The 25,162-nt window shown below is 35.4% G+C and overlaps 2 protein-coding genes across 5 annotated transcripts; one reads left to right on the forward strand and one right to left on the reverse strand.

The window, feature by feature from the left end:
* Positions 1-77: 77 nt before the first annotated feature.
* Dh44 (corticotropin-releasing diuretic hormone 44) lies at positions 78-25,109 on the forward strand. 4 transcript variants are annotated; one of them, XM_076691583.1, is made up of 5 exons: positions 78-234; positions 3,757-3,957; positions 21,483-21,662; positions 23,641-24,018; positions 24,107-25,109. In XM_076691583.1, the coding sequence occupies exons 3-5, from the start codon at positions 21,513-21,515 to the stop codon at positions 24,134-24,136; spliced, it is 558 nt and encodes a 185-aa protein (XP_076547698.1). In that variant the 5' UTR covers positions 78-234; positions 3,757-3,957; positions 21,483-21,512; the 3' UTR covers positions 24,137-25,109. The 4 variants fall into 4 exon arrangements, with proteins under 4 accessions (XP_076547698.1, XP_034189991.2, XP_076547709.1 ...); XM_034334100.2 differs by having other exon boundaries at positions 82-234; positions 23,656-24,018; XM_076691594.1 differs by having other exon boundaries at positions 96-234; positions 23,641-24,034.
* LOC117608658 (tRNA-uridine aminocarboxypropyltransferase 1) lies at positions 511-2,000 on the reverse strand. Its single transcript, XM_034334094.2, has 4 exons — positions 1,621-2,000; positions 1,414-1,554; positions 1,160-1,343; positions 511-1,095 (listed from the first exon to the last, which is right to left on the reverse strand). Exons 1-4 carry the CDS (start codon positions 1,846-1,848, stop codon positions 743-745), a joined length of 906 nt encoding a protein of 301 aa, XP_034189985.2. The 5' UTR covers positions 1,849-2,000; the 3' UTR covers positions 511-742.
* Positions 25,110-25,162: the final 53 nt, after the last annotated feature.

Raw genomic sequence — 25,162 nt, forward strand, 5'->3', positions numbered from 1 at the left:
GAACGTAAGGGACGCAGATGCTGTGACGTCGCTACGAGCTATTCACGACCGAGCGTGCTGCCTCCCGTGTGTTTGGGAGCGTTCTTTTTCCCGTACATACTCCCTCTGTTCATTGTTTATTTTCAAACATAATAAACGAATAAAAAACGTTGCAACGCCGATCAGAATATTTTCGAACATCCAAGATCGTTTCTTTATTTTCATCGTCATGTTTTATATCTCGATGAAACACGTGTAAGTATTTTATAATTTTTCGGGGATATGGTATTGAGAGAATGGATAATTTGAATGTTGATTTACCGAGAATACCTATTAGGTCATCTACCGCTATTTATGAAGTACATATCGTTTTTTTATTTTGATGCACCACATATTGTTCGAAGATTTTAATGCTTTTACGTGCATTTATTATAATTATGATTCTTTTGATATGGTGTTCTTGTCAATGTTAATCGCAATATAAAATCAAAATATTTTTATATTTATTTAATGTATAAAATTGTATCTGACTATTGCAGGTTTACATATTTTGCTGAGTCACCTTGTGACTCACTTTAGATATGTTTTTATTTACAGCTGTCATATTTCTTATCTTTGTTATAAGATTGTGAACAGTAATACATTGTATGGCTCTGATTATTTACTGTTTAGGACTAAGATTTAAATCACTTAATACAAATTTCTTTCATTAACAACATTATATTTAATATAATACATTAATACTTGTTTCATTATCACAGAATTACATCAATGGCCTTTTATATGCCCATAATTGGTCATGATCATACATAGTATGAATCTTGTCATACATATATTTAAAAAAATATAGAAGATCATCGTATTGACCTTTGTATCTTTGATCTAATTTAGATACTTCATTTGTATCAGGATCATTTATAGAATTTTCCTCATTAAGTGTTTCGTCTTCAGAATTGTTTAAATTAGCATATTCAGGTAATATACCAAATGCACATGCGTGCAACTCTACCAAAAACTGATGAATTGCTTCAATTGTAGCTAAATACCACCGTGGACTTTTCTTTTGATGACGCCAAAATTGTGATATTCTAGATTTTAAAATCACACATTGCAAATCTATAAACAAACATACAATGTTACTCATAAAACATACATATTATTAAAGTATCTTTATATTTACCTCTTAATCTTTGATCTTTGTAAATAGCTTTTGTTTGATGCCATGTGCTATCTATAAAAATAGCTCTTTTTATAGGAAATGTGTCTATTACTTGGTTCACAATTATTTCATCATTGACTTTAACCTCCTTCATGAATAAAGACTCTACAGTTACTGCAGTTGAGCTAGGAAAAATTAAAATAGTCTAAGGGATGATATTATTAGGGCCAAATTTTAATTTCAACCAAATGATTGCAACTGTGTTGTTACTATACCTTCTCTTTGTCTGATATTTCTGGAAAATCAGGATATGTAAATATTCTCACATCTTTTGGTGCAAGTATAGTAGCATGAATCGCAGTGCTTTTTCCATCAATTTCACGTGCATGTTTAATGATATCAATTTTAATTGGTAGCTAAAAACATGAAAAAGTACTCATATCTGCATAGTTTAAAAAACGTATGAAATAAATTGTTGGTACCTTTATTCTTGGAAAATACTTTTCATTAATGACTGGTAAATAACAGGAATAGCAAAAGAATTTTCTTGATCTACAGCAACGTTTACATGTTTCTCTACCTTCTATTGTGTCTAAAATTCCAGCGTCAGTAATTTTTAAGTGACGAAAAGGTGCTCTATCGATTGATTCTTGTTTTTTCTCTAAATCAGATTGTTCTTTGGCGTTGCCTAACACATTGGATTTAGCCATATTTTGAAAAATGTAAACGCGTAACACATGCAATACATTTATTGTTATTAATAATTCGTAACTGCTGAAATTGGATAAGAATCGTTGATAGTTCGAAGTATACAAGCAATTTCAAGCATTTCGTAAAACGATGTTAATTCCTGATTATTGACCACGTGGTCCATCTATGGTGTAAATTGTAAAACATTTCAGTTCTCTACATAGTATCAGTTGTTAACAGGTACTTTTTTGTAACAGATACCATCACTAGATGGCAGATGAGTATCAAAATCATGAAAAATTAATTTCTTTCAACAATTAATAATTCACATTATTCTTTGACAGTTTAATGTCACAAATTGATACACTGAAAGTATTATTCTCCGACACTTTTATGCCAGACTTTCTATGTTTAAACAGTAGATTGATGAATGTAGAGCAATGATTCTTGATTAAAAATTGATAGTTCTCTTTTACCTTGTATTTATCTTTTAATTAAAATCTCCACGTCTTTGCAAGCTGCCTTGTATTGACGTTTGATGAAGCGGCAAGCTTCAATTACACTTTCGTCTTTATTTTGTTCAGTAATTAGCTGATGAACAACGCGAGTTGTTAAAAAAGCAAGGAACGAAACGGGTGTTATTCTTATTCCCTTTTAATTTACAATTTCTTTGACCCGGACAATTAATCGTATTATTCTTGAATCTCTTGGTACGCTCGGTTTCATCGTTCGAATAAAATCGTATAATTATTCGATGTGACGTTAATGAAGCAGAAAAATTTCAAGGAAATCGTAATAATTTCTGAAGCATTTGTCCAAATTTTTTTAAACGTAGATATTAGAAATAATAAATTTGTAATAATTGGAATAGTTTATTATTAAAAATTAAAATATAAAATATTAAAAGCCGACAAAGAAATGTGTTCGACTAATTAAATAGAATTATTTGCATTATTAAAAATTTCACTTTGACCCAGTTAAATTCTATTGTGTTATTCTGCCTTCGGTACCAAAAACATATGCATACGGTATTAAGAGTTGAAGCATTTCCGCGTGCGCGAACAGTAAGGGATGTAATGATAAAATTTATTTCGTTTTATTTCGTTCCATTTGGAAGCCAGCACTCGGTTCTACGAAATGTTATTTCAACCGTTGAATAATCGTAATATTTGTCTAAAGATTGCGGTGATTCTCGGGGAAAATTCGGCATTAGTATGCTAATAACATCGGCAGGACAACGAGCCCACGCGTTAGATGCCTATTACGAGCTAAAACCAGCTAAAACCTGCGTATCGTAGGCAGATCCTTTCAGAATTACGCAAATTTTCGGGGTCGCCGACCCTGCAACTGCGATTTCTGTTTTCCACTGAATACATTAAATCGCCTATCATCGGCAATAGGGTGTACTTTTTTCGTTGGAATATTCAGCTAACGCGCGTGAAAGAACACCATGAACCATTTCGTTATTATCGGTTGAAAATTCCTCTGTCGAGGACTCCTTCATTTTTTTAAAAAACAAAGTAATACAAGATGAAATAATTTTTCATTTTCATGTATTTCAAAACGTGTAAAGCAAAAAATCGTACGAGAAAACAAGGATGCGAATAGTCGTAGCTAAAGTATGGAAATTAAATTCTTCATTTACGATCTTCGTCGCTAAATAATTATTGAAATAATTTTGAAATTAATTTACTATCGAAGTATGATCGAGTAAGGGTCACGTACGCACATGTCGAATAGTTTATTTACATTCTTCCGTCAAAGTTTATCGCGAGAACCTCGTAACAAAAGGGATCAATCATTTACCCCCGTTCGATTTTGAGGCGAGGAAATATTTCTCCCTCGCCGTTGACTACGACAGAGAGTGCTAAGTATTTCCATTGATTTTTATCAACAGTCAGTGTTATTAATTTATTCTTTCATTTCAGTCAAATATCATCCACGTATGTGCACGCCCTTCGCAGCGAAAGGGTTAATACCAAGGATGGAATCAACGAAGGTACAGGATCAGTTAATAACCGTCGAATATCGAACAGCTGTAATCTCTGGATAGTTCAACAGACGAATTCGTTTGCTGATTACGTTTGATCAACTCGGTCGAGATTAAGAATGGATGGCAGCTATAAGTGGTAAGATCGTTATTTTTTATTTACAAGGTACTTCAACGCCGGAGAACAAGCTGTCGATTAATTTAGTTTCTCGGCAAATGAACGCCATGGATGAACTAATCATTATTATTCGTTTATACATGGCTGTATGTAGGTTGTAGAGAAAGAAAGTAGAAAAAGGTATTAACTTCTCAAAGAAGATAGTTCTGTACATGATTGAGTATCATGAACGGCGGACCATGGAGAGAGTCCGAATTTTAATTTTTAACGTATGCGTTTTAAGTAACTCGGGCTCTGCTGTTCGAAGGTTGATCAATTTAAAGAAATTGTAGACGGTGTTTTAACCGTATTCTTTTTCCTTTATGGGTGCTTTTAATACTGATTCTGATAAAAACGATAGAGCATGCCTCACCCCCTTGCTCGTTTATAAGATCAACCCCAAAGTAAACAGTAAAGTTACACTAAAATTAATGAATGAAATAGTTTAATCATTGAAAAGTGCGTGCACGCACGGCACAGTTGCTTAGATAGGGGTGCTGATAAACCAGGAACGTTTCCTTACACCGTATCGTCCAATAACGTTCGAAGCAAGACTGTATTCCAGCCATTGTAACGTCCGAGTGAAATCGTTATTTTCCATTTTCTTAATTGCTAAGACACCATTAAAGCGTTAACCTTTAACGGGACGTATGGCTCCATCCTGTACAGGATCGAGATTTGTTTTACGGTTTCACGCGGGAATTCCTCTCGTTTCGCCAGGAATTCACGAGAGGAATTTTTATTTCACGATACAGTGTCTATCAAAATTCTCGGAACGGTCAATTATTTCGTCAAGTATCGAAGAATAGTCGAGAGCCGAATGAAAATCCCTATTATTTTATTCCATATTCGTCTAGTTGAGATCAATGAACCAGTTCCTGAAACTGATTGATCGTTGGACGGTGCTATAGTGAATACAACGGCAACAAGCGATCCCGTCGGCCCAATGTGATAGTTACTCCACTGTGAGAATTTAGTCGTCAGCCCAAACTCTAGTCTTCCGCACGTTTTAATTATTTTACTGTAGTCCCGGTATTTGTCGAACACTTTGGTGTTCAATAAATCCATAAACATTGGCGCGATGACAAAATGCCATTTTGATGAAGAGGTTTAATTACTTTAGCATGGAATTTCTTGATGGATCTGCGAGCAAAGGTCTGGACGATAGACCGGTGTTAAGTGGTCTTGGTTTATGGTCTTTATCGTCTTCTCTCATCGGATTACTACCGAATTATCGTGTCGATTCAACACTAAATGCTTATTTCCCTGAATTGATCTGTTCGTTCGCTTTCAATTTTCTATACAATTAGCACAATTAATTGCGTAATTCGAAGTATGCTCATTGATGCACCTAAGATTTTCATCCATAGCGGATCAGGTCCCCTGTTTTATTTACAATTTTACAATAATAAAAACGTTGTTTTGGGAATATTTTGAATTTATAACTCGATCATGACGAAACATAGATAATACAAAAATATGATTTATTTCTTCACGCGATTAAGAGTTTTATTTAACTTAAGCTGAGTTGTTAATCCGCCAATTTATCGTTTGATTGGATTTAGAACGTAACGATGCATTTATGGAAAGATTAATTACATCATTATATTCATATTAATAATACTTTGCTTTTATTCGTTACACGCGGAGAGGAAGTATACTGTAATACCAGAAATATTTTTTTTTAACATTAAAATAGGCCACGTTTACTTTGAATACCAGCTACAAATATACAATGATATTAAAAGTAATCGAATGAAAGCATTAAAAACAAATAAAAAGAATAGGGACGGTGAAAGAATAAAGGCAGAAGCTTTAAATGTAATTAACATTTGAAATTCAAAGATAATGAGAAAGCGTTGATAAAGAAAAACATTTAAGCAATTTAAACGAAGCATTCAGGACGAATGAATTTTCATTGTTTGGACCCGTCTAATGAAACAGATTTATATTTAAATTATGTAAAATTTTATCCACTTCAATTATGTTCACTGGCATGAATTCTCGCTTAATGGTGTATAATTACTCTTATCTTCGGTCAATTTTGTTCGTTAGAATATACCATACCAAACGCAGTCCCTATTGTTGACATAAGGGATGTTGTATCGATGACCCGTGTAATTCTCAAATTATTTATTCAATGAATTATAAACGTGTCCTGTACAGACGGTGGTTCAAACAAACGAATATCGTGGATTTTTCATTTAACCCCCGAACGGTGGAGTTGAGTCAGTATTGCACCGATTAAAAAAAGATGAAATATAAATAAAAATATTTGCCGTATTTTTGCTATAATCGAGAACGGAGTGTCCATTCACGGGTTTCCTTTTTTGCAATCACATTCGGACGAAGACGAAGATCCCTTCATTTTAAACCGATTGATTTCGGTACAAAAAAGGGCCGAGAAACGTATTGAATGTTCGAACGAGAAATCTCATAGCTGAAATTGATGTTCCAGTACAGCTACATACTTGAAATTATAGTTTCTTTCTCCTTTTTATTTCAATGAAACGTACAGTTAACTTCCTCCTGTGTTATTTATCTCGTTAATTGTAATATTAAAGAATAACAATAATACTTTGTTTCACGAATAATAGAAAAGAAAATTTCTATGAAACATTGAGGATAAATAAAAGTGCAAAGTTTTAAATTTTTCAATACCTTCGATAGAATGGAAAATTGAAAGGATTCGAAACGTTGCTTCGTTTATATTTAATATCGTTCCCGATTAATAGGGGTGCAATTTTCATGAAAATATCGACATTGTTTCTGCAGTTGTGTTTACACGAACCGAATTTGATATATTTAAACAAAAGCCTTCCAGTTTCCATCGTTACTCATTCGAATATTATAATAATTAGAAACAGAACAGTTATCGAATATAATTAATACATCATCGATTATGGTATTTGATAATAGGTAGTAGTTCTAATGTTGATTAACTTCATTACCGAAAGTTTGATGCTAACGCAGATGCTGCATTTTCATAATAAACGCAACTGGTTAACGGGTGCAGTGCGCAAATAGTTAAATTATGAATTCATCATGCGTAATGCGATTCAGAGAGCATGTTAACGTTGAAATAATTACAAAGTATGGCTCTAATTTGATGATAAAAAAGATATGTTAATATGGTGACTTAGAAATGAGACAAAAAAAAAAAAATTGTAAAATAGATTATTAGGTTTAGGATTAAAATAAAAGGACGATAACCAAAGATTTTAATATAATTAGGACATTTTGAAGCGTTTATTTTTGTCTATTATCCGCGGTGGTGGTACGATGAAAGGAAACAATAGTTAGGGAATTATGGGGAGAAATCGTTTTCTGGGGTCAAGAGCTGTTCTGTGGGAAGTCGTGTCGAGCGTAGTCGAGTCGAGTCGGCTGGCTATAAAAGCCCTCTCGCACCGAGCCGTCGACGTCACACGTCGTTAATACTCTGCACGGTGAGGAACTCCGACGTGCCACCTGTTATCCCTGGACGAAACAGCTCTGTTATCCTCGACATCGATAGGAAAATCGTAATCAACTAAAAATTACCAACGATATACTTCTCTACCAGTTGGAAGCGGTTCGGGCTGAAAAAGGACCGGAAGTTGCTTCGTCAGGATCACGCTTCGATAAGCGGCAAAAGGTTCTTCGTCGACCGCATTCCCATTTAAACGCTACAAATTGCTTTTTTCGAGTTACCTCGCGACTCTATCGGAAGGGAAGCTTTTCTTAGTGACGAAGAAGCAATTCGACATCGTTATCGTTTCAAAGTAAGTGCTGCATAATTTCTTCTTCACTTCCTGTTTGTCAGTAATATTTTTACCAAAAAGCAGTACTTTCTCTAGTTTTCTTTTACATAATATTTTAATATTATAATTTTTCTATATTGTGTAGTTATTGTGCGCGTTAGACGAAGAAGAAAGTTAGTGTTTTTTATTTTTTTTTTTTTTTTTTAAGTTAGTGCATATCGTCTGTCGAGTAGTGCAGTGCTAAAAATTAGTATACTTCTTCGCCTCCATTTTGTTTGTTGAATTTGAAAATAGAAAAGTGTTCGAATTTATAGCTGAAACGTTTTTATTGCATTACAACGACAGATGAGACGGGAAGATGAAAGATAAGACAGATTAGATTGATTCGACAATTAATCAGATAGTAGAGTGATATTTCGAGCGCGCGAATAAGAGAAATGTCTATAAATAGTGTAACCTAAATCCTTTGGTAACGATAAGGACACTTCGAAGAATTGCAATCAATTATAGGATTTAAACCGTCAGTGTTAAATAAGCGAACAGGTTCAAAATATTGTTGTTGTCTTTATTTTTGTTTCTCTTCAACCCGTTCTCAGAATTCGAAATTATTTTTGATTCTCGAAAATTTACCGTTCTAACCGTGGGTCTGCGTACAATGATGACTCATACTTCAATTTACGTTTCGTCATAATTTACAATATACGAATACGATAAAGATAATAACAGAAAAATCATGCGTACAGAAATACATACGTTACATTGGAATGTTCCACGTTCTCTTTTTTACCTGAGAATTAAGATCAAGAATTAATAATCAGTTATACACTGCACGCGTTTGAGAAGGAATACTGCAAGGCTGGTAATAATTAATTGAAATTTTAAGAAGGATATTAATTTTTAAAAAGTAAACAATTCTTGTAATATTAATTTTTCTTTTAGTAAATGAAAGAGTCATAGGAAAGTACGTTTATCGTAAATGGTTTCGATTTCTTCTTTATTTTTGCCATTGGATTTAGATCCAAATAGGACCGCGTATCGCATGATTCCCATGGGTATTGAGAATATTGGATTCCTGCACGTATTGCACTAGAAAACTATGTAAAGCTTTCATACGCCTGACTTGGAGCGTCGATTGACGTGCACCACGGATTTATGTTCAACGATTTTGATTCGTGGTCGTTCTTATTCAAACGTCATTTCGAGATCCCATGATCGATGGCTGAAGCCTGAAACAATCGTAGATACCACATTCCACCCTTTTTAATTTGTTACGTATTCAGCAAACCGAATGATTTTATTTTTCAAAGCATCGAGTACCATCGAAAACAGCAGTAATTTTTATTTCTTTCCGAAAGAAGAACAAAGAATTTCATTGCTTTCAGTATAAAAGATTTATACAGTGGTTTCGTTATTGTTCAGGATGTAAATTACGTTATGCGCGTTGAGGTGAATTTGTTCAAGCAAAAGATAATCAAATAACGAAATTTATCGAAGCTGTAACCGCTGGTTTACGCTTTCCCTGTTGATCATAAAAGCAAAGGTGGAAGGAAACCATGAAGGTTTTAACAACCATCACGTATTCTTCCTTTATCTATATCTCCTCGTCCCATCACTTTGGCAACACTTAATATTGCCAGGATATTGTATGAACTTTACGAAGCTCTTAATACTCCATAACGAAAGAACGATCGTTTATCGAAGTTCGCCAAATCTACCAGAGTCTCGAAACATGTAGGGTGTACCAGGAGGTTGGACCAAGCTATAAATTGCAGAAGATAAAACAGAAATTAAATTTGTAGCGTTTACGCTTAACTAAAAATGCGAATTATTTTGTTATTCTATTTGAAAGAAAAAATTAATCAAGGTAGAAAGTGGAGCAAAGTGGGCTACCTTAATAGATTTTCTTTTTGCTAAAATAAATCAGGGGTCAAAAGAACCTTTAACTTTTAAAGTACGGAGCGGAACGTTCTAATGGATGAGGATAATTTTTGTAAATTTTTGTAGTACAGAAAAATAATGAATTTATAATTCAAAAAAGTTGGATTACTTTAAAATTGCGGGTTTTTCAATGGTCCTTCTTGGGATTCTCTCCATGGTCCGCCGTCCGAGGCAAGGGATGTGAAATGAAAAAGTTCGTTAAACGTTTTGCTAAAAGGGTTGTCGTAATTGGAAATCCGATTCTTATTTTTTGCACTGGCTCTGCCCTATCGCGTCATTGGAAAGTTTAAAAATTCTTGGAAGTTTAAAAAAAACCCTGGAGAAATTGGAGATTTTTTTTCCTGTCCCTTTGAAAGCGATACGACTTTCGAAAGGAATACCAAAGCAATCTCAGTACCTCGCGAAATTGCTGTCCACTTTTCATCGAACTTGATTCAAAGTTTTCAACGCTTCTAATTCCTGTATTTCTATCTAACCGATCAGTTGCATTTCCGGAAACGTGCATCCCGCCGGTCGCTGTTAATCCAATTTCTTTCGAATTTCAATCTTGCTGATCACCGACAATCGGGAACCCGTCGAAAGTTTCGAACGTCATCGATTTCCCATCCGGGAAACGTTGGTCAGGATCGGGTATTGAATATCGTCGATTGTTCCATCGCGACAATAGCATTGCTGACAACCGGCTTTAATAAAATTATCGAGATCGGCTTTACCCAAAGCTAGATTAACACTCAACACGATGATATTCAAGGATCGTTTATACTTTTTCAAACAGCATCGTGTAACTATTCTATTTATCAATAAATTTTCTTCGCCTACGGTATGCTTTCTCCAAGATTCAGTTAATCGTCTGAAAGTTTCTCGCGTCTCTTCTTGTTACCAGAAACGTAACAAAACGACTGTTCGTGACAAGTTTAAGTAACACATTATGCGGACCGTGGTAGAACTGCAGTTACAGTTTTAATGAGACTAAAATGGGGAAACATTAACGATGTTATATATTTGTTCGAAGTAAAAGCGATTCGATAGATAAATTTATTGTAAAATACCTGTTGATGGTGTTCGATGGGAGTACCTAAACAGAGGAAGGAAACATTATCGAACTGCTGGTTATTATCCCCAATAATCGGATAGATTAGCCGCGTTACGGATCGGCTAACTGGTTTTCCAGATAGACCGGTAATTAGTCTCGCGAGAATCGTGCCGGTTTCGCAGTATGCGTTCGTATAAATCATGCTATCATTTTGCGACGCGTACGAGATTGACCCGTTTAGCCGGATAGAAAAAGAACGGATGACCGATAAAAATGTGTAAAATTAGAAGCAATTACCGTGAACAACGGTGATGTTTCATTGAATTATCGGTGGTAATTGGCGCCAATAGCTGAAATCATTATCGCGGGTTCATTGTGGAAACGCACTTTCGTAATTTTCAATTTTGGACTTAAATGCTGGAAGGACTTGCCAGGTTCAAGTACCTTTGACAAAATTACAATTTTCTTAGAAATTAATTGCAAGGGATGGCGAATTAAAAATGTTCCCTCTGTGCTATAAATTTCATTTCCGCGGTAATTTTAGAAAATGGGTGAAAAAGTGCATTACCGTGACATAACATAATTATACTTCAATCTTATCAGTCACTAAGAGCCATTTAATGACCCGAGTTCGCACGACTACTATGCAACTTCCATTTCCGATTACATCTAAATACCTAACAAATCGTGAGGAATTCCTTTCAAGTCCGCCTACCTGGATGTACCATTAAGCACCCACATTTTTTATAGAGGTAACTCTCTAATTTCTTAATGTATCTACCCTCTGCGAATGGTAGTTTTTCAAGGAAAATAATAAAAATTGACGGTAACGAGTTTGTCCGTAAGTAAGGTGTCGAGCAATGAAGTTTACCGATATTTTATCATACAAAACTCCCGAGTTTTAAGACGTGCTAAAGATGATGCATGATGATATTACATCGCGTATCGTTCGGTTGTTTTCTTCCGGGATGAAACCATGCAATTCCCACGCGTGTCTTTAAACCACGGGTTCATGAATTTTCAATGGAAAAGCTGTTCGTCTCGGGTGTTTTCCACGTGCACGTGGTTTCAAGAAGGTGTACTTTGAAATGTCAAAGAACACTACCACCGACTCGTTAATACGCACAGCACTGGCTATCTTGCGGGCATGCGTTATAAAGGTTTTGTTGTTCACCGCGACGGAAAGGCAAAATGGGATTCTGTCGCGTTAAGCTAGGAGGTAAAGGTTTATCGGTCGTTGCAGGTTAACGTGGAAAAATTGTGGCAAGACGCCACGAAATCTGGTTAGCCAAAGCTGCAACAAGTACTGGATTTACTAAAATTCTCAAACGTCTAATTTTCCTTCGTAAATTTTACTTATTCGATTCGTACCTTTCGCTCCTTTTCGTTCATTTTATTTTACCATACTCTCCTAACTCACTCTTCTCCATATTATTTTCTTAAACTTTATTCTTTATCGTCCTGTTGCATCTTCATTCACTCGTACTCTTCTCTTTTCCTAAGCCATTTTCTATTCAAACTTTGTCGGTATATCCTAAGAGTACGAACAAGGAAAAATAAATGTATGAAGAGTAGGTTGATATTAAAAAATATCGATCTTTCGAAGCGCCTTTTGAGTAAGTTCGAAAAGTAAGCACATATTTCATGCAATATGGACAGAGGGAATTTCATACAGTTAATAACAATGTTGTCTGCACTAAAAATGTCGTATTTTTCTTCTTAATATTCGTAGTGAAGGTAAACACTTGATATTAGTGTGTTAGAACCGTTTACTATACGAACAAACTAAATATTAATTCAAATTTTACCGCGTACTCGTTTGTATGCGGGTGGAGCTACACCGAAGGCCTATATAAAGGGGGCCTCCTCCGCTGAGGCGCCAGTCTCCTCGGGACCGCCGTAGGGGACAGGTGGTAGCCCAGGGAAGGGGCGGCCCGCGGCTAGGGCCAAGAACCCTGGAACCCTGCAACCACCCGACCCTCCGGAACCCGAGGAAGCCCACGGGGAGGGGGAATCGCGCAACCCCTTCCTCATGGGTGGGATTGGGGGGAGGAGTTAAGGGAAGCTCAATACTTGTACATCGGATTTGTATATTAGTTCGCAAAACTTTGCTGTTATTTCGTATATTTCATGATTTTTACAACACCCTGTCTATTTAGTTATTCCGACAATCTTATTAGTTGGAAATATGAAGTAATATTTCAACAGGATCAGTATTGCCTCGTTCATGCGTGACAGGGAGAAATTGATTATGTAGTCGTGAAAGTTCAGAATCAATGCACACGTATATTAAAGCACGCGACTCATAGAGCAACAATTTTCACGGGATACGATGAAAGAATTTCTTTGATACGCGTGTCACGAGTTGCCGTGTGAAAAGCCCCGACTGCCGTACATATTATTCTTCGTCAATTATAGGGAAATGGAAATGACGTTATTCTACGAAATCAGATAACGATAATGGAAACTGAAATTGTACGCAACCTTGTTACCCACTGTTTTTCCTCGTATTTTCCACAGATAATTCAATACGAGAGATAAATAAATCGAACGAATTGATCTGCAAAACAAATTGTATGGAAAATATTTGAGAAATATGAGGAAAATATATGTTTACGCAGAATATCCTTTTCTTTTGATAAAATAGGAGATTAATTTTTATAATTAATCATAAATGATCTAATGGTATGCCAATGCTTAAAAAAGTGACCAGCTTCGCATGGAATTTCGTTTCATGAATACTTCTCTTTAAGATGTCCCAGTAGAACTTTGCGTGGAACAATATGCGGTAAAGTTCCTAAAATTTTTTGGATAACTTTGTAAAGCGGTAGGAAGCAGTAAAATATATTGCATCATTACAATCTTTCATAAGTAATGTTTGGTGATTTTTAATTTTTATTTGTTCCCAAAAGATTAATATTCCACTATATTTTTCTGTCAATTAATCCTTGAATTTAAGAACTGCTTTCGTCCGCTTAATAATCGCGATAAAAAATATACACGTACATCTTCTGTCACTTAATTAGAAGAAAGTTACAAAGTGACTTTCGTATTCAGTGTCTGAAGAAATTTTCACTCGACTTATATAATCTTTAGCTTAAAAATTTTCATCAACCAAGAAGGGGAGAATTTTCAAAGGGGTGGAATCGCATCGAATGAATTTTCATAATCCTTGGCCAATTTACATTAAATACAACCCGTTCAAGTGTAATTACACTTCACAAAAAGTCATCTAGAATAACCCTCTTGAGACCAAGTATAATTAGTCCTACTTTTCAAACTTGATTTTACATTGAATAGCTGCAAATGTAAAAATTTCATAATCAAATTAAATTTCTTGGTCTTAATATAACATTCCTATGAATGAAACAGGCTTTTTACAAAATTTCATTTCAGTTTCCTTTGAAAAACTGTTTCGCCTTAGCAAGCGTATGTTTATAATTAACCCGGGATTAATTAATTCTTTTGCGTTTGATTGAACATTTAATTTGCTAAACAAAAGTTAAACAAGTAACGAATATCGAATGATATTAAATTTTATATAACATCATCGCTTATTTATTTGATGCTACATTTTTGTTTCAATAATTTTCCGAAAATATGAAAAGGTATCGCGTTTCGCGTTACCAATTGCTATAAAATTCAGTTCCAAACTTGATGAAAAATTCCTACAATCGTACGAATATCAATAAAATTAAAAATCGTAGAAACCAGTCTCTACGCTGGAAAGCTTTATTTTATTTACAAGTACCGTTCGAACGGGTGACTCTTTGTTCGTCCCTGGTGCATTGAAGTTTCGTGAAATAATCAGGGAACGAAATTTTCGCGACAGTAGAGCGAACATATTCGGAATCAGAAGGGTGGAGGAAATCAAATCGTCGAATGAAATTCTAACGCTTGGAAACAAACTGCTCGGTAAAAAGAAATTAAACGTTCCCGTAGCAGTGGACGGTGAAACGAGTTTTATTTTCTCGTGTTATTACACTTCCTTTTTTCTTTTTTTTTTTTTCTATTTTGTTTTGTTTTCGATGAAACACAGAAGTCAGACATTTATTTAGGTCATCGGAACGTGTACCAATAACGCGATCCATCTCTCTAGGAAAATATACCGTATCAAGTATACAAGTCTAATCAAAAGTCACATTTCCGATGCACTTTTATTTCAGAAGTTTCAACTTCGGAAAGATTATTTTTCTCCTAGGGGAAAAAAGCACGCAAGAATTTGTTGTAAAATATGGGTCGAGTAACGTAATCAATCATCCGTGTTTCAACTTGGTCGATTGTTCCTATAGCAAATTACTTAAATAGAAAAGAATACATTGTTTCTGTTTAAAACACAGAGGGTGTTCTAGATTCTTTCCCATAAAATTGAAAAATTCAGGGGATAGTTGTGGAAGATAATGACTGGGGTAATGGGTAAGGTAGTTCCGTAGTGTTCTTAAGATTTCTGGGTTCGAATCCCACGGAGCCAACATTTTTTCTCACGGTTATTTTTAATAGATACCAAGGATTCTTGGACTACATTTACGTTTTTCCCTTATCGGTAAAAGTTCTCTAAGGATTGCTCACCCAATACTTCCCTAGAGATACCAAGGATCCTATCGCGTTTTTCCATAGAATACCAAGAATTTTTCCGCTATGCTTACGAAAGCGAATACCCGAGAATCCTGGCACTCTAGTATTTCCTTCTCGTAAGGAAATTACTTCTCCCACAATGCTTTCCTTAATAGATACCAAGAATTCTCTTACTCTGCTTTCCTGAAAGGATCCGTTTACACGGACGATTCATTGTTACGGCAGATCGTGCCAAAAGGGTATCCATTCATAATTTAACTTCCAATACGCAATGTTGCGATTTAATTTCGCAGTGTGTAGTGGTTTACGGCCGCTTCGCCAACATTCGGACGTGACCGAATTTAATTTACCGAGGAGAAACGACCGGGCACTGTTCGCGAGACCGCGGTACATTAAACACTTTTCGCATCTTCCCAGTTTATATTTTTTTATCTCTCGCTTGTTCCACGCGCTGCACGCCAACGCAAGGGTCTTGGTCACTTTGCTGTCATGAAATTCAAATGAGGCAAAGAATTCAAGAATCCCCGGGGAAAAGATGAATTTACAATACTGCACTTGAAATAGAGTTTATATTCTTTTATTAAATTTTATTAAACCTTTCGTTTGTATATTTTTTTGTACAATGTTTAATTAATAGGAGAAAGGGAGGAAAAGAAATTGTAACGCGGTTTGACTTTCGAACCGGAAGTGTAGAATTTAACGGATGCGGTACGACGAAATTCATCGTGTACAGGTATTTCATTAAACAGACTCCAGTGAAAAGGAAATTCGCTGCTGGTGAAGTTTCAGCAAATATTTAATTCCCCTTTGCAAAACAAGTCTCAGCTGGTAAATGAAAATTAATTTTTCTCGTTCCCCTTTTTTCTCGTGTCAACGCCGTTACGTTTAATCGTTTCAACTGCAACAGTAGTAAATACGTTCCCTCGGATGCTCTTATTAGTTGAAAATATAAGAAAATAAAAGAAGCAGAAAGACATTTCGTTTACTGCGAGAAATTAAACACGTAAATTCTGTGATTTCTATTCTTTCGCGACTCTGTTGCTTACGTTTCATTTTTCATTCACATGCCAAGTATTTTCTTTCTTTCTTTCTTTCTTTTTTTTTTTTATTAATGAAATTGTTAGCCATCCTACGATCCATAAAGATTCTTTTCGAAACGATTCGAATACTAATCTTATTACCTCTTGTATTCTCTTATCTCTCGTTTCAAGTGGAACCTTTAATGGCCAGGGACGAAAGACCGTTCGGAATTATTTCACCTGGTTGCCTCGTTATTCCTTCAATTTACCAAAGAATAGTTACCTTCGATTCCCTCGATACGTATATATTTCTGGCGGATGACCTGCATAAGAATCGATGTAAACGAATTATCCCGCGTAGCTCTGTTTGCTAATATTTAACGGAGAATCAAGGAACGAAGGATTCTTCTCTTTCGACGCGTATTATTATCGCACGTTCGGTCGGCCTGATTTCCTTCGACATCGTTTCATCAAGGCTGAAACAGGAAAGATTTTTACGTATATATCAATTTTTGAAATAGGTCGTGTTGTCGTATCGTTATTCTGGTACGCGTTCGTTACAATTAACCGTATCGGACGAAACTGGCGAATGAAAACGATAACTGATCACCGTTGTTATTTTTATCATTTTATGTTTCCCGGTAAACTGGTTTTCTTTTTTTTTCTTTCTTTTTTTATGTCGACTGCTGATTCAGAATAGGAAATAAATACGATTGGTAGTTATCTTTACATACATCGGACGATTCAATTTCAAGTTTATTCAGCTTTTGCAGCAACTTTCTAGTCGTTGAATGGATACATTGTGCAAACTTCCTGGTAAATTACGAAACTTTGCTTCAGTCGAAGAGGTGTAAAATGCACCCGTGGGAGATAGGAGATCGTTCGTCTCGCGGTATAAAAGACAGTTCGAAGCGTCTGACGATAAATGTACTTGTACTACTGCTTCCTGAAATGAATTTCAACGGTGTACGCGCGATAGCTTTGTCGGTGTTGTAAACGTATTTTCAGCATCTCCCTTTATTCTGGTAATAACAATGCATTTGAGCGACATTAATCATTTATGAAATTGACGTTTCGAAATTTCATTTTCTCGAAAAGGAAGTCTGATTAAGCCTTCGAAGAACCCTTCCTTCCTTCCTTCCTTCCTTCCTTCCTTATTTCGTAGGATTGATTAAAATAACGTTAGAAGCATCGTAAGCACACTAAGACTTAGGGGCTAGGTCAGCTGTTTTGCTCATCGATGCTGGTAGAATTACGCCCATCGGGGCAACAACCATACGGTGGAGAAACGGGGATGGAAACAACGTGTTGCTTTGAACCGGTAACCAGATATCAAGCTTTACCAAATAATTATGGATGTTATAAGTTTCGAACGTGTTACTTGATTCTCTTAAAATCTCGTTAATGAATTATTCATGCTAATTACTATTTTTATATCGTCCTCGTAGGCATCAGTCAGACTTTGTTATACGCAAACGCCTATTAATCTGCGCCCAGATAGTTCAATCATAGCTGTTCGTCTTCATAAAAAAAAGTCAATCCAGCTCTCGGGAGCGACGTGAAATGATTTTGAAATGAGATTTGCCAGCGAGAGATATTGCGGTGAAAGGGAAGGTGAAAAAGAAAATCACGAGGGTATACACTCGACGTGTTAATTTCATCTTGTAAATTGCGAATGCAAATTCTCGTTAAACGAACGTGTGCGGTCCTCGCGTGAACATTCACGCGAATACGATGTTAAATGAAATTATCGTTTGATCGACCGATAAAGGGGTGAAAAATGAACTTCTATCAGTATTTTTCAAACTCTTTCAAAGCAGTTTTCTTCGAATTAATAAGAAACTCTATCGAATTTCCATTAAGATTGCGCGAAGCGTGCTTGAAGAAAATTAAAAAAACATGGTTTATCCTTAAATTATCTCGTCGAGAATTTACTCGTCCAAGTTATAAATAAATTTTATCTTCCTCCTAGTGCCGGGCAGTTATTTGTTTAGGAGTTTCGGCTCGTTATCGATTAATCAATACAACGGATTAATTCGTACGCCCTTTCCATCTGCGATGAATTTCCGGTGACCTTAGTGAAATTCTCCTCACTTTACAATAATCACCGTAACGATTGTGGCTTTTGATGCATTGACAATTTCTCATCTCGCTGCAAATGTTACTATTGTTATTACTACTACTATCACGATTTCTTATCGTTAAGTGTATCAGTGATTAATTCGTTATTCTGCAAAATTTAGAATCGTGGCTCTCTCCATGGTCCGCCGTTCGAGAATTAAAAAAAGCATTAACTATATTATGTTTCTCACCTTTTTAAAATAAAAGTTAAATAATACAAATTAATTAAAACAAGATTGGTCTTCAATGACGCGAAATTGTGTATTTAATAAATTATTGATGCACTGTCTGCGTACGATAAGTTCGGTATAATTAATTTTCCCAAAAATCATTGATCCTCTAGTGACAAACAGTGACAGGCGAAATCCGTATTTATTAGTGGCGAGACTTTATCCTGCTGAAAAAAGAGGCGATCGTGAAACGGAGAATGGTATTAGCTTTATCTAACGCGAATTTGCATTTACAGGATTTCGTGATTCGTCTAAAGTACCGATTCGTATCCGTGTGAGTTTCCATGCTCGCGGGTGTACTTGGAAACACGACGATACAGTGATCGTTTGTTCAATTACGATCCTGGCTAATGGAACCCGACGGGATTCGGCTTAACGACTCAAAAACGAAACCGAATACCCTTCTTGATAACGATTATTAATCTTCCTTTTTTTTTTTCTCTCCATGAACAGATTTTCCTCAAGAAAATTCTGAGCAAGGCTTAATTAAAACCTGTTTCAAACTTTCCGTCCTTTAAATCGTATTAAAAAGTGTCAATATTTGAACGAGACACGGCAGTTTTATTAAAACGTGCACCGCGGGACAGAATGTACACGATTTTGCTATTTTGATTTTTGTAAAATAAGAAAAAAAAATATGTACATATCTTGTTTAACACAGTTTTATTTCGTTCTTTTGAAAATTTTCGCAGTCCTTCTCTTCAATGTTTCAATTACATTTTTTTCAACAAGATTGTACTTCAAAAGAAAATTACTGGTTTTTCGAAATTTCAAGGCGAGCCGTCAATCGTTGCCGCAGGTATCGCGTACACGGTTCTGGCAATGTTTTGAGAAAATACGCGTTTGAGGTTTAGAGAGATATGTTTTTTTAAATATCAGCATTGGGTTTTGCATATCAATTTTAAAACATCAAACTTTGTTTTAGAACGATAAACAAAAATTTCAATGTTTCTCACATTTTATCGTAGAATTATTTTCGAAAGCAAATTTTTTGATTTGAACGTTTTACGTTAAAGAAGAAGAGAGAAATTGTTTAAAAATAGTAAGAGGATGGTAAAATTCTTTCTCATTCCCGTTTCTTTAAATATTATTTTTTCAATATCACTCGGTAATTAAATCACGAAATTTTTGTTAAATATTCATAATGCGTATACGATTAAAGCAGGCTGTGATTAAGTTCTTAGCTGCTAGTGGCTCATCTGCGAATAAATTTGAAAGTTTCAGGAACAAAAAATACGACCTTCTTTTATGGAAAATCTTAAACGTGCTTGAAATTTTATGTTGGGAGCATAGAAATAAGCTGTTTTATTAAATTCAGCTATGAGGGACATTCTAATTTAGTGATTTCACGAGAAACATGAATAAACATATAATTTCAGTTGCAACTTTCTGTAACCCGTTGGCTCCCTTTCAAAGGTTCATTTTCTTCGTTAAAAACGTAGTTAACAAGATGTTAGACCTGTTACAAAGGTATTCTAATTTCTTTTGTAAAATCTTATCGATCGGTAAAACAGCATCTCTTGCCGGTGAATGTACACTTCACCTTCCGGTCTGTCCATTTGCAAATAATTTCACGCTTGTTAACTTGCTGAATATTTTCCTGTTCCCCACCCTTTCTTCTACTCCGGTTGTCGTCAGCGGTTCGTAATTAAGGTTCGCAGACGAGTTTAAGGTTCTCTTTAAATAGAGAACGACGAAAGCATACCGGCAACGATACACCTTCTTCCGGCTTTTAAAAATGTATACCTGTGTATCGTGTTGCCACCTTAGGAACCATCCTGAAATAGCCTGAAGCACATTCATTACCAGCAAAGCATATTCTTTAACAATTTTCTTTAATAAATTAATATCTTTTTATTTAAAAAAGTGCCATCCTCCTCTCACAAGGATAAGAGGGGTACTACGCACACACCGACTAACCTCCTGCTTTTATACCAGTCTGATTAGGACACGTGACCGCTTCGACCAATCATACGCGAGCTGGGCTGAAGCGCGACCAATCAGATTGCGTTATTCAGATAAGCCTTCTTTTAGCGGGAGACAATGCATCTTCATAAATATGTAGTCATTTTTTCTTTCAAAATTCTTAGATAATATATCAAATTATCTATATTCTATGCGTAAGAAAGGAACGATAAGGTCAAGTTCGATAGTAAATGAAACTGAGTTGGCGTTCCGATACAGATACTGACGATGTCGTCGGTAACATCATCATCGACGGGTTCATTAACACCGGGGGCTTCATTTACGCCTGGTAATTTAGGGGTTGCTCGTCCAGCTTTCCAATTACGCCGGTTCGTCGTTTGTAGAAATTCGTTGGTCTCTGTTAAATCCATTTTCTTCGTATTTCTTTTTTTTTTTTTTTTCTTTTTTAACAAGTACCCTTTTTTCACACGGATACTTTGTAATTAGTAGACGGTCGCGCAAATTGTTAATTAATAGTCAAATGGATGCTAACTAGAATGCTGCGCGTTAACAAGATTTCTCTGTTGTAGCAAATGATTGAACATTCGAGAAAATTACAGCAGCTGTTCTACACGAATAAATGAATTCTCGCATGTGTTAGATTTAATCAAACAAATAGTTGGCTTTTTTTTTTTCAAGTAGCTCGATACGATCGGTATGCGATCGAGCAATCGAAATGTCAGGAAAAATCGGGTCCGGTATTGAGTGAAAGGGAAAGTTGTAGGAAAAAAATAGAACTCATACGCTCGTTTGCATTTGTCGCTTATGCGTATGGTTAAACTAGAATATTCTGTAACATTCGTTCCACGCAATTTCCATAAGTCTAATATAAAATTAGGTTTGACGTTGAACGTTATACTGAACGTTTGCTTTTACTCTGTTTCAGATACGTTCACCTGTAAAGTTTAAAAAAAGAATGACATTCATGAACGTCTTGATATTTCTGCTGTTCGTTACAATAGTAAGATCTCGTCCAATGTCTTATAGTACTTACGACGAAAAAGAATTGTCCCGAGATAATTCTCCATTTTTACTTCTGGTCGACCATCGGATTCCGGACTTGGAGGTATGATGATTTTTTATAAATTTTCATTTTCTAAGTGTTTAGCTTATTAATTTAAATTTTAACATTTGTAAGCTTTAGTATTTCAAAACTTCGTTACAGTGGACTCTCGTTATATCGCCGCGAAGGGGGAAAATCCATGCGGAAGTCAAATCGCTCTGTGGCAATATAACGAGAGTCTACTGAATTCTAAATTGAAGTTACAAGTTTAGTTTAATTTATTCTTTTCTCTTGTACAAGAAATGGCAGAAAAATTAGTCATTTATAGAATCTACGTCCCCGCATCAATTTCCATACTTTATATTATCTTGTATCTATAACGAATGATCGACGAGGGCGAATTGTCTGGTAAAGCGTATAACCACTGTATCATCTCGGAGGATGATGCATTCTCGAAGTTGGATGTACGTGCATCAAATAATGGTATTTGGATCGCATCGTCGTCTATCAGCTATTAGTTGGACGTGAAACGACCACGATATTCCCTTAGCGAATGCGATTGAATTGTAGAACGTGAATGGATCGTCGTATCTCACCTGAGTCGTATAGAAAATCAAACTTTACGGTCAGCTCTCTGCATTCCGGTTTTATTCAACGTTCCATACAAAGATCATTGAATTACACCAGCAAGTATGGACCAGCTGGAAACCTTCTGAAGAAGATATGGCTTTGGTAACCAGTGTATAGAGAAATTTTATCACACACTTCATGGGAGAAGGAATTGTTCTTACGTTCACTGAAGAACAATTCCCTAAGTGTTTTTCAAAATGAAAAAAGGGGTAGATAATTGGAAATGTAATTAGAATTCCGTTTAACAATGATTTCTTGCATTTCACTGTATGGAATAATATATGCAGGTGTATCAGAGGAACCCTCGTTTCCCATTCTCTGTTCATGTTTAATTAGCGATCTCAGAAGCATCGTTTCTCTGCCATTATTATTTTCAAGATAGTTGTTCTCTTATGAAATACCTGCTTAAATCGTTGCACGGTTCGTTCAATTAAATTCATGATGATAAAACACGCCCGTTGGAAGAGATATAAACAGGTTTAAAGACTTTTAAAGGTGCTCATTAAAAAACGGCTGATTCTTAATTATCCAACCTTACACTTGCGTGTGACGCTATCAGAATGCGTTTCGAAACATTCTTCGTATGCTTTTATGCAAGTTTCGTTAAAAGTGGCAGTATAAGCGGGAAAATGTTTCATGGTGATAGGCTTGCAAGGTCCGTATCACCGTGTACAAACACGAGGAGGGGGCATTTTATATTTTACGTTCGTGAATATGCATTTATAACTCGCAATGAACTTTAACTGCAACGCGTGATACTTTTCCTTCCTTTCATGGTTTAACCATGCCGAAAGTCATAACTATTCAGTCGCGTGAAATTCTTTATATTTTCTCCTTCTAATTATGTAAATTCAACCGAAAACAACGTTTTTTTTTTTTGTTTTTTTTTAAATTTTATCTTACGATATTATAACACTGAAAGTTGTCCGTTGCTCCAGGGATTAATGTTAAATACTTTAACACGATTAAGGGGTAGGCGCGCACGAAGACGACCTTCGTTTTTGTCCCATTCCAAAGAAATTGTCCATCGCTTTTTCTCTCTGGCAAAGGAAAAATTAAGTGCTTCATAAAAAGCGAGGGTAAAGATCGTATAAGAATACTTTCATATTTACATCGGCTCCGGCCGATCCATTACTTAAATGACCTCGCAAACTTTAAATGAATGAATTCTAATTATATCCTTCCCGAATATCTTCCAAGACTATTAATTAAAAAAAAAAATTCAAGCGAAGTGATCGATCATTTGATTCGTTTTTCGCCAAATATAAATATCAACCATCTGTCCTGAGAGTCGGCGACGCACGGTACTTGTTGTTAAACCCTTTATTCTGGGACTCGAGACGTTCGAGACTCCCTCCGTCTTTGTGCATTATGCTTCCCTATAAGTGTAATTAGTATAATTAAAGAAAAGTTTGATTATTTTCAGAACGAGATGTTTGACTCGGGCAACGATCCTGGATCAACGGTGGTTCGAACCAAACGAATTGGATCTTTGTCAATCGTGGATTCCTTGGACGTTTTACGGGAAAGGGTGCTCCTGGAACTTGCTCGACGCAAGGCGTTGCAGGATCAACGACAAATTGATGCTAATCGACGTATTTTGGAAAGTATTGGTAAAAGATCATTACCTGTCTATAACGGGGATCGAAAGAATGGGATGGAATATATGATTGAACAAGAAAGAAAGAATCAGAACGTAACACCGGAAAGAATCACTGGTGGATTTCAAAATTGGCTACAAAGGGACGATTCCGTCTTTCGAGAAAGACAAGACGGGCCGACTCGAAGGGTAACTTATTTCTGAAGTAGTTTTTCATAATCGTATGGGATATTGAATTTTATCTTACAGCTTGTATTTTCATGATAACGTGTTTCAGGTACAGGCAAACGAATTGCATTTACTGTAATTGACTCTGAAAGGCAAATATAAAAAGAAGAAAAAAAATCAACTATCGCTATATTACGGTTTTTTATCTAACAAGCTAATGAATTGCGTATAGTTTATGTATTATTCGTCATACCCCTCAGGTTTTACATGTATGTGGTACATTTAACGGTGTGCAGGAGCCATAATTTAATAGCGTTACATTCATGAATTATATGCAAATTAACTCGTACGTCGAGCACAAAGTAATTATTAGCATGTTCGCATAAAATTTCCAGTAAAGCAGGATTAGTTCAAAGGATAGAATGTATCAGTATTCTTCTGTATATTTTAATTGTTTTAATAGCTAGTTTAATTGTAAGCATCCTGATGTGGGTTCGGAAAAGGAGGGAAATAGAAATGATAAATGAATAAGAAACATGGATTTTATTAAAAATATATGACTAAAGCTGATATTGATTATCCAAGCTTCAAATATATTCTATTTCTTCCTTTTCAATTATGCAACACCATCAAACAGAACAGTATTATATATTGTGATTTGTTCCAGTCTGCCCAAAACAGTAATCTCCACGCTTAATATTTGATATCCAATGTTGGATACATGTAACTTAATAACGTATGTTTCTTTATGTTAATGTTTTAAGTTTTAAGGACTGAACGTGTATTAATGAGGTGTAGAAAGTATATTCATCACAGGTTTTGTTTATAATAGTAATGAGTTTAATCAAAAAATAAATGTTCCAATGAAACATTTCAAGCTCTTTAACGCGAATCGCTTTTGTTTCATTTATTTTATTATTATGATTAAACAAATATTGTGACAATAGAATTCGACTACTTTCAGTGTTACCAAAGAAATGCCATATTTTGCGGATATACTCAAAATAATCGGTCAATAGTTCCTTTTGTATGCATGATAAATTAATATATGTATATGTTGTGTTTTCAGTATTCGTCTTCAAGTTGTATTCATGTCCACGTCGAACATCGAAGCGTAACTTATTTGTTAAATGTTCTAGTTTTAGTCTTAAGTGTTAATATGTTG

The sequence above is a fragment of the Osmia lignaria genome, chromosome 2 (genome assembly GCF_051020975.1).
Source record: "Osmia lignaria lignaria isolate PbOS001 chromosome 2, iyOsmLign1, whole genome shotgun sequence".
In the NCBI taxonomy this organism is placed as follows: Eukaryota; Metazoa; Arthropoda; class Insecta; order Hymenoptera; family Megachilidae; genus Osmia; species Osmia lignaria.

What these genes read in the sequence shown, in the direction of transcription:
- LOC117608658 (XM_034334094.2), bottom strand. Translation starts at nt 1,848, where the DNA reads ATGGCTAAATCCAATGTGTTAGGCAACGCCAAAGAACAATCTGATTTA. An exon ending in AGTATTTTCCAAGAATAAAG is followed by an intron (nt 1,555 to 1,620) that starts GTACCAACAATT and finishes TCATGTTTTTAG; the next exon opens with CTACCAATTAAAATTGATAT. An exon ending in AAATATCAGACAAAGAGAAG is followed by an intron (nt 1,344 to 1,413) that starts GTATAGTAACAA and finishes ATCATCCCTTAG; the next exon opens with ACTATTTTAATTTTTCCTAG.
- Dh44 (XM_076691583.1), top strand. Translation starts at nt 21,513, where the DNA reads ATGACATTCATGAACGTCTTGATATTTCTGCTGTTCGTTACAATAGTA. An exon ending in ATCGGATTCCGGACTTGGAG is followed by an intron (nt 21,663 to 23,640) that starts GTATGATGATTT and finishes ATTAAAGAAAAG; the next exon opens with TTTGATTATTTTCAGAACGA. An exon ending in AAGACGGGCCGACTCGAAGG is followed by an intron (nt 24,019 to 24,106) that starts GTAACTTATTTC and finishes AACGTGTTTCAG; the next exon opens with GTACAGGCAAACGAATTGCA.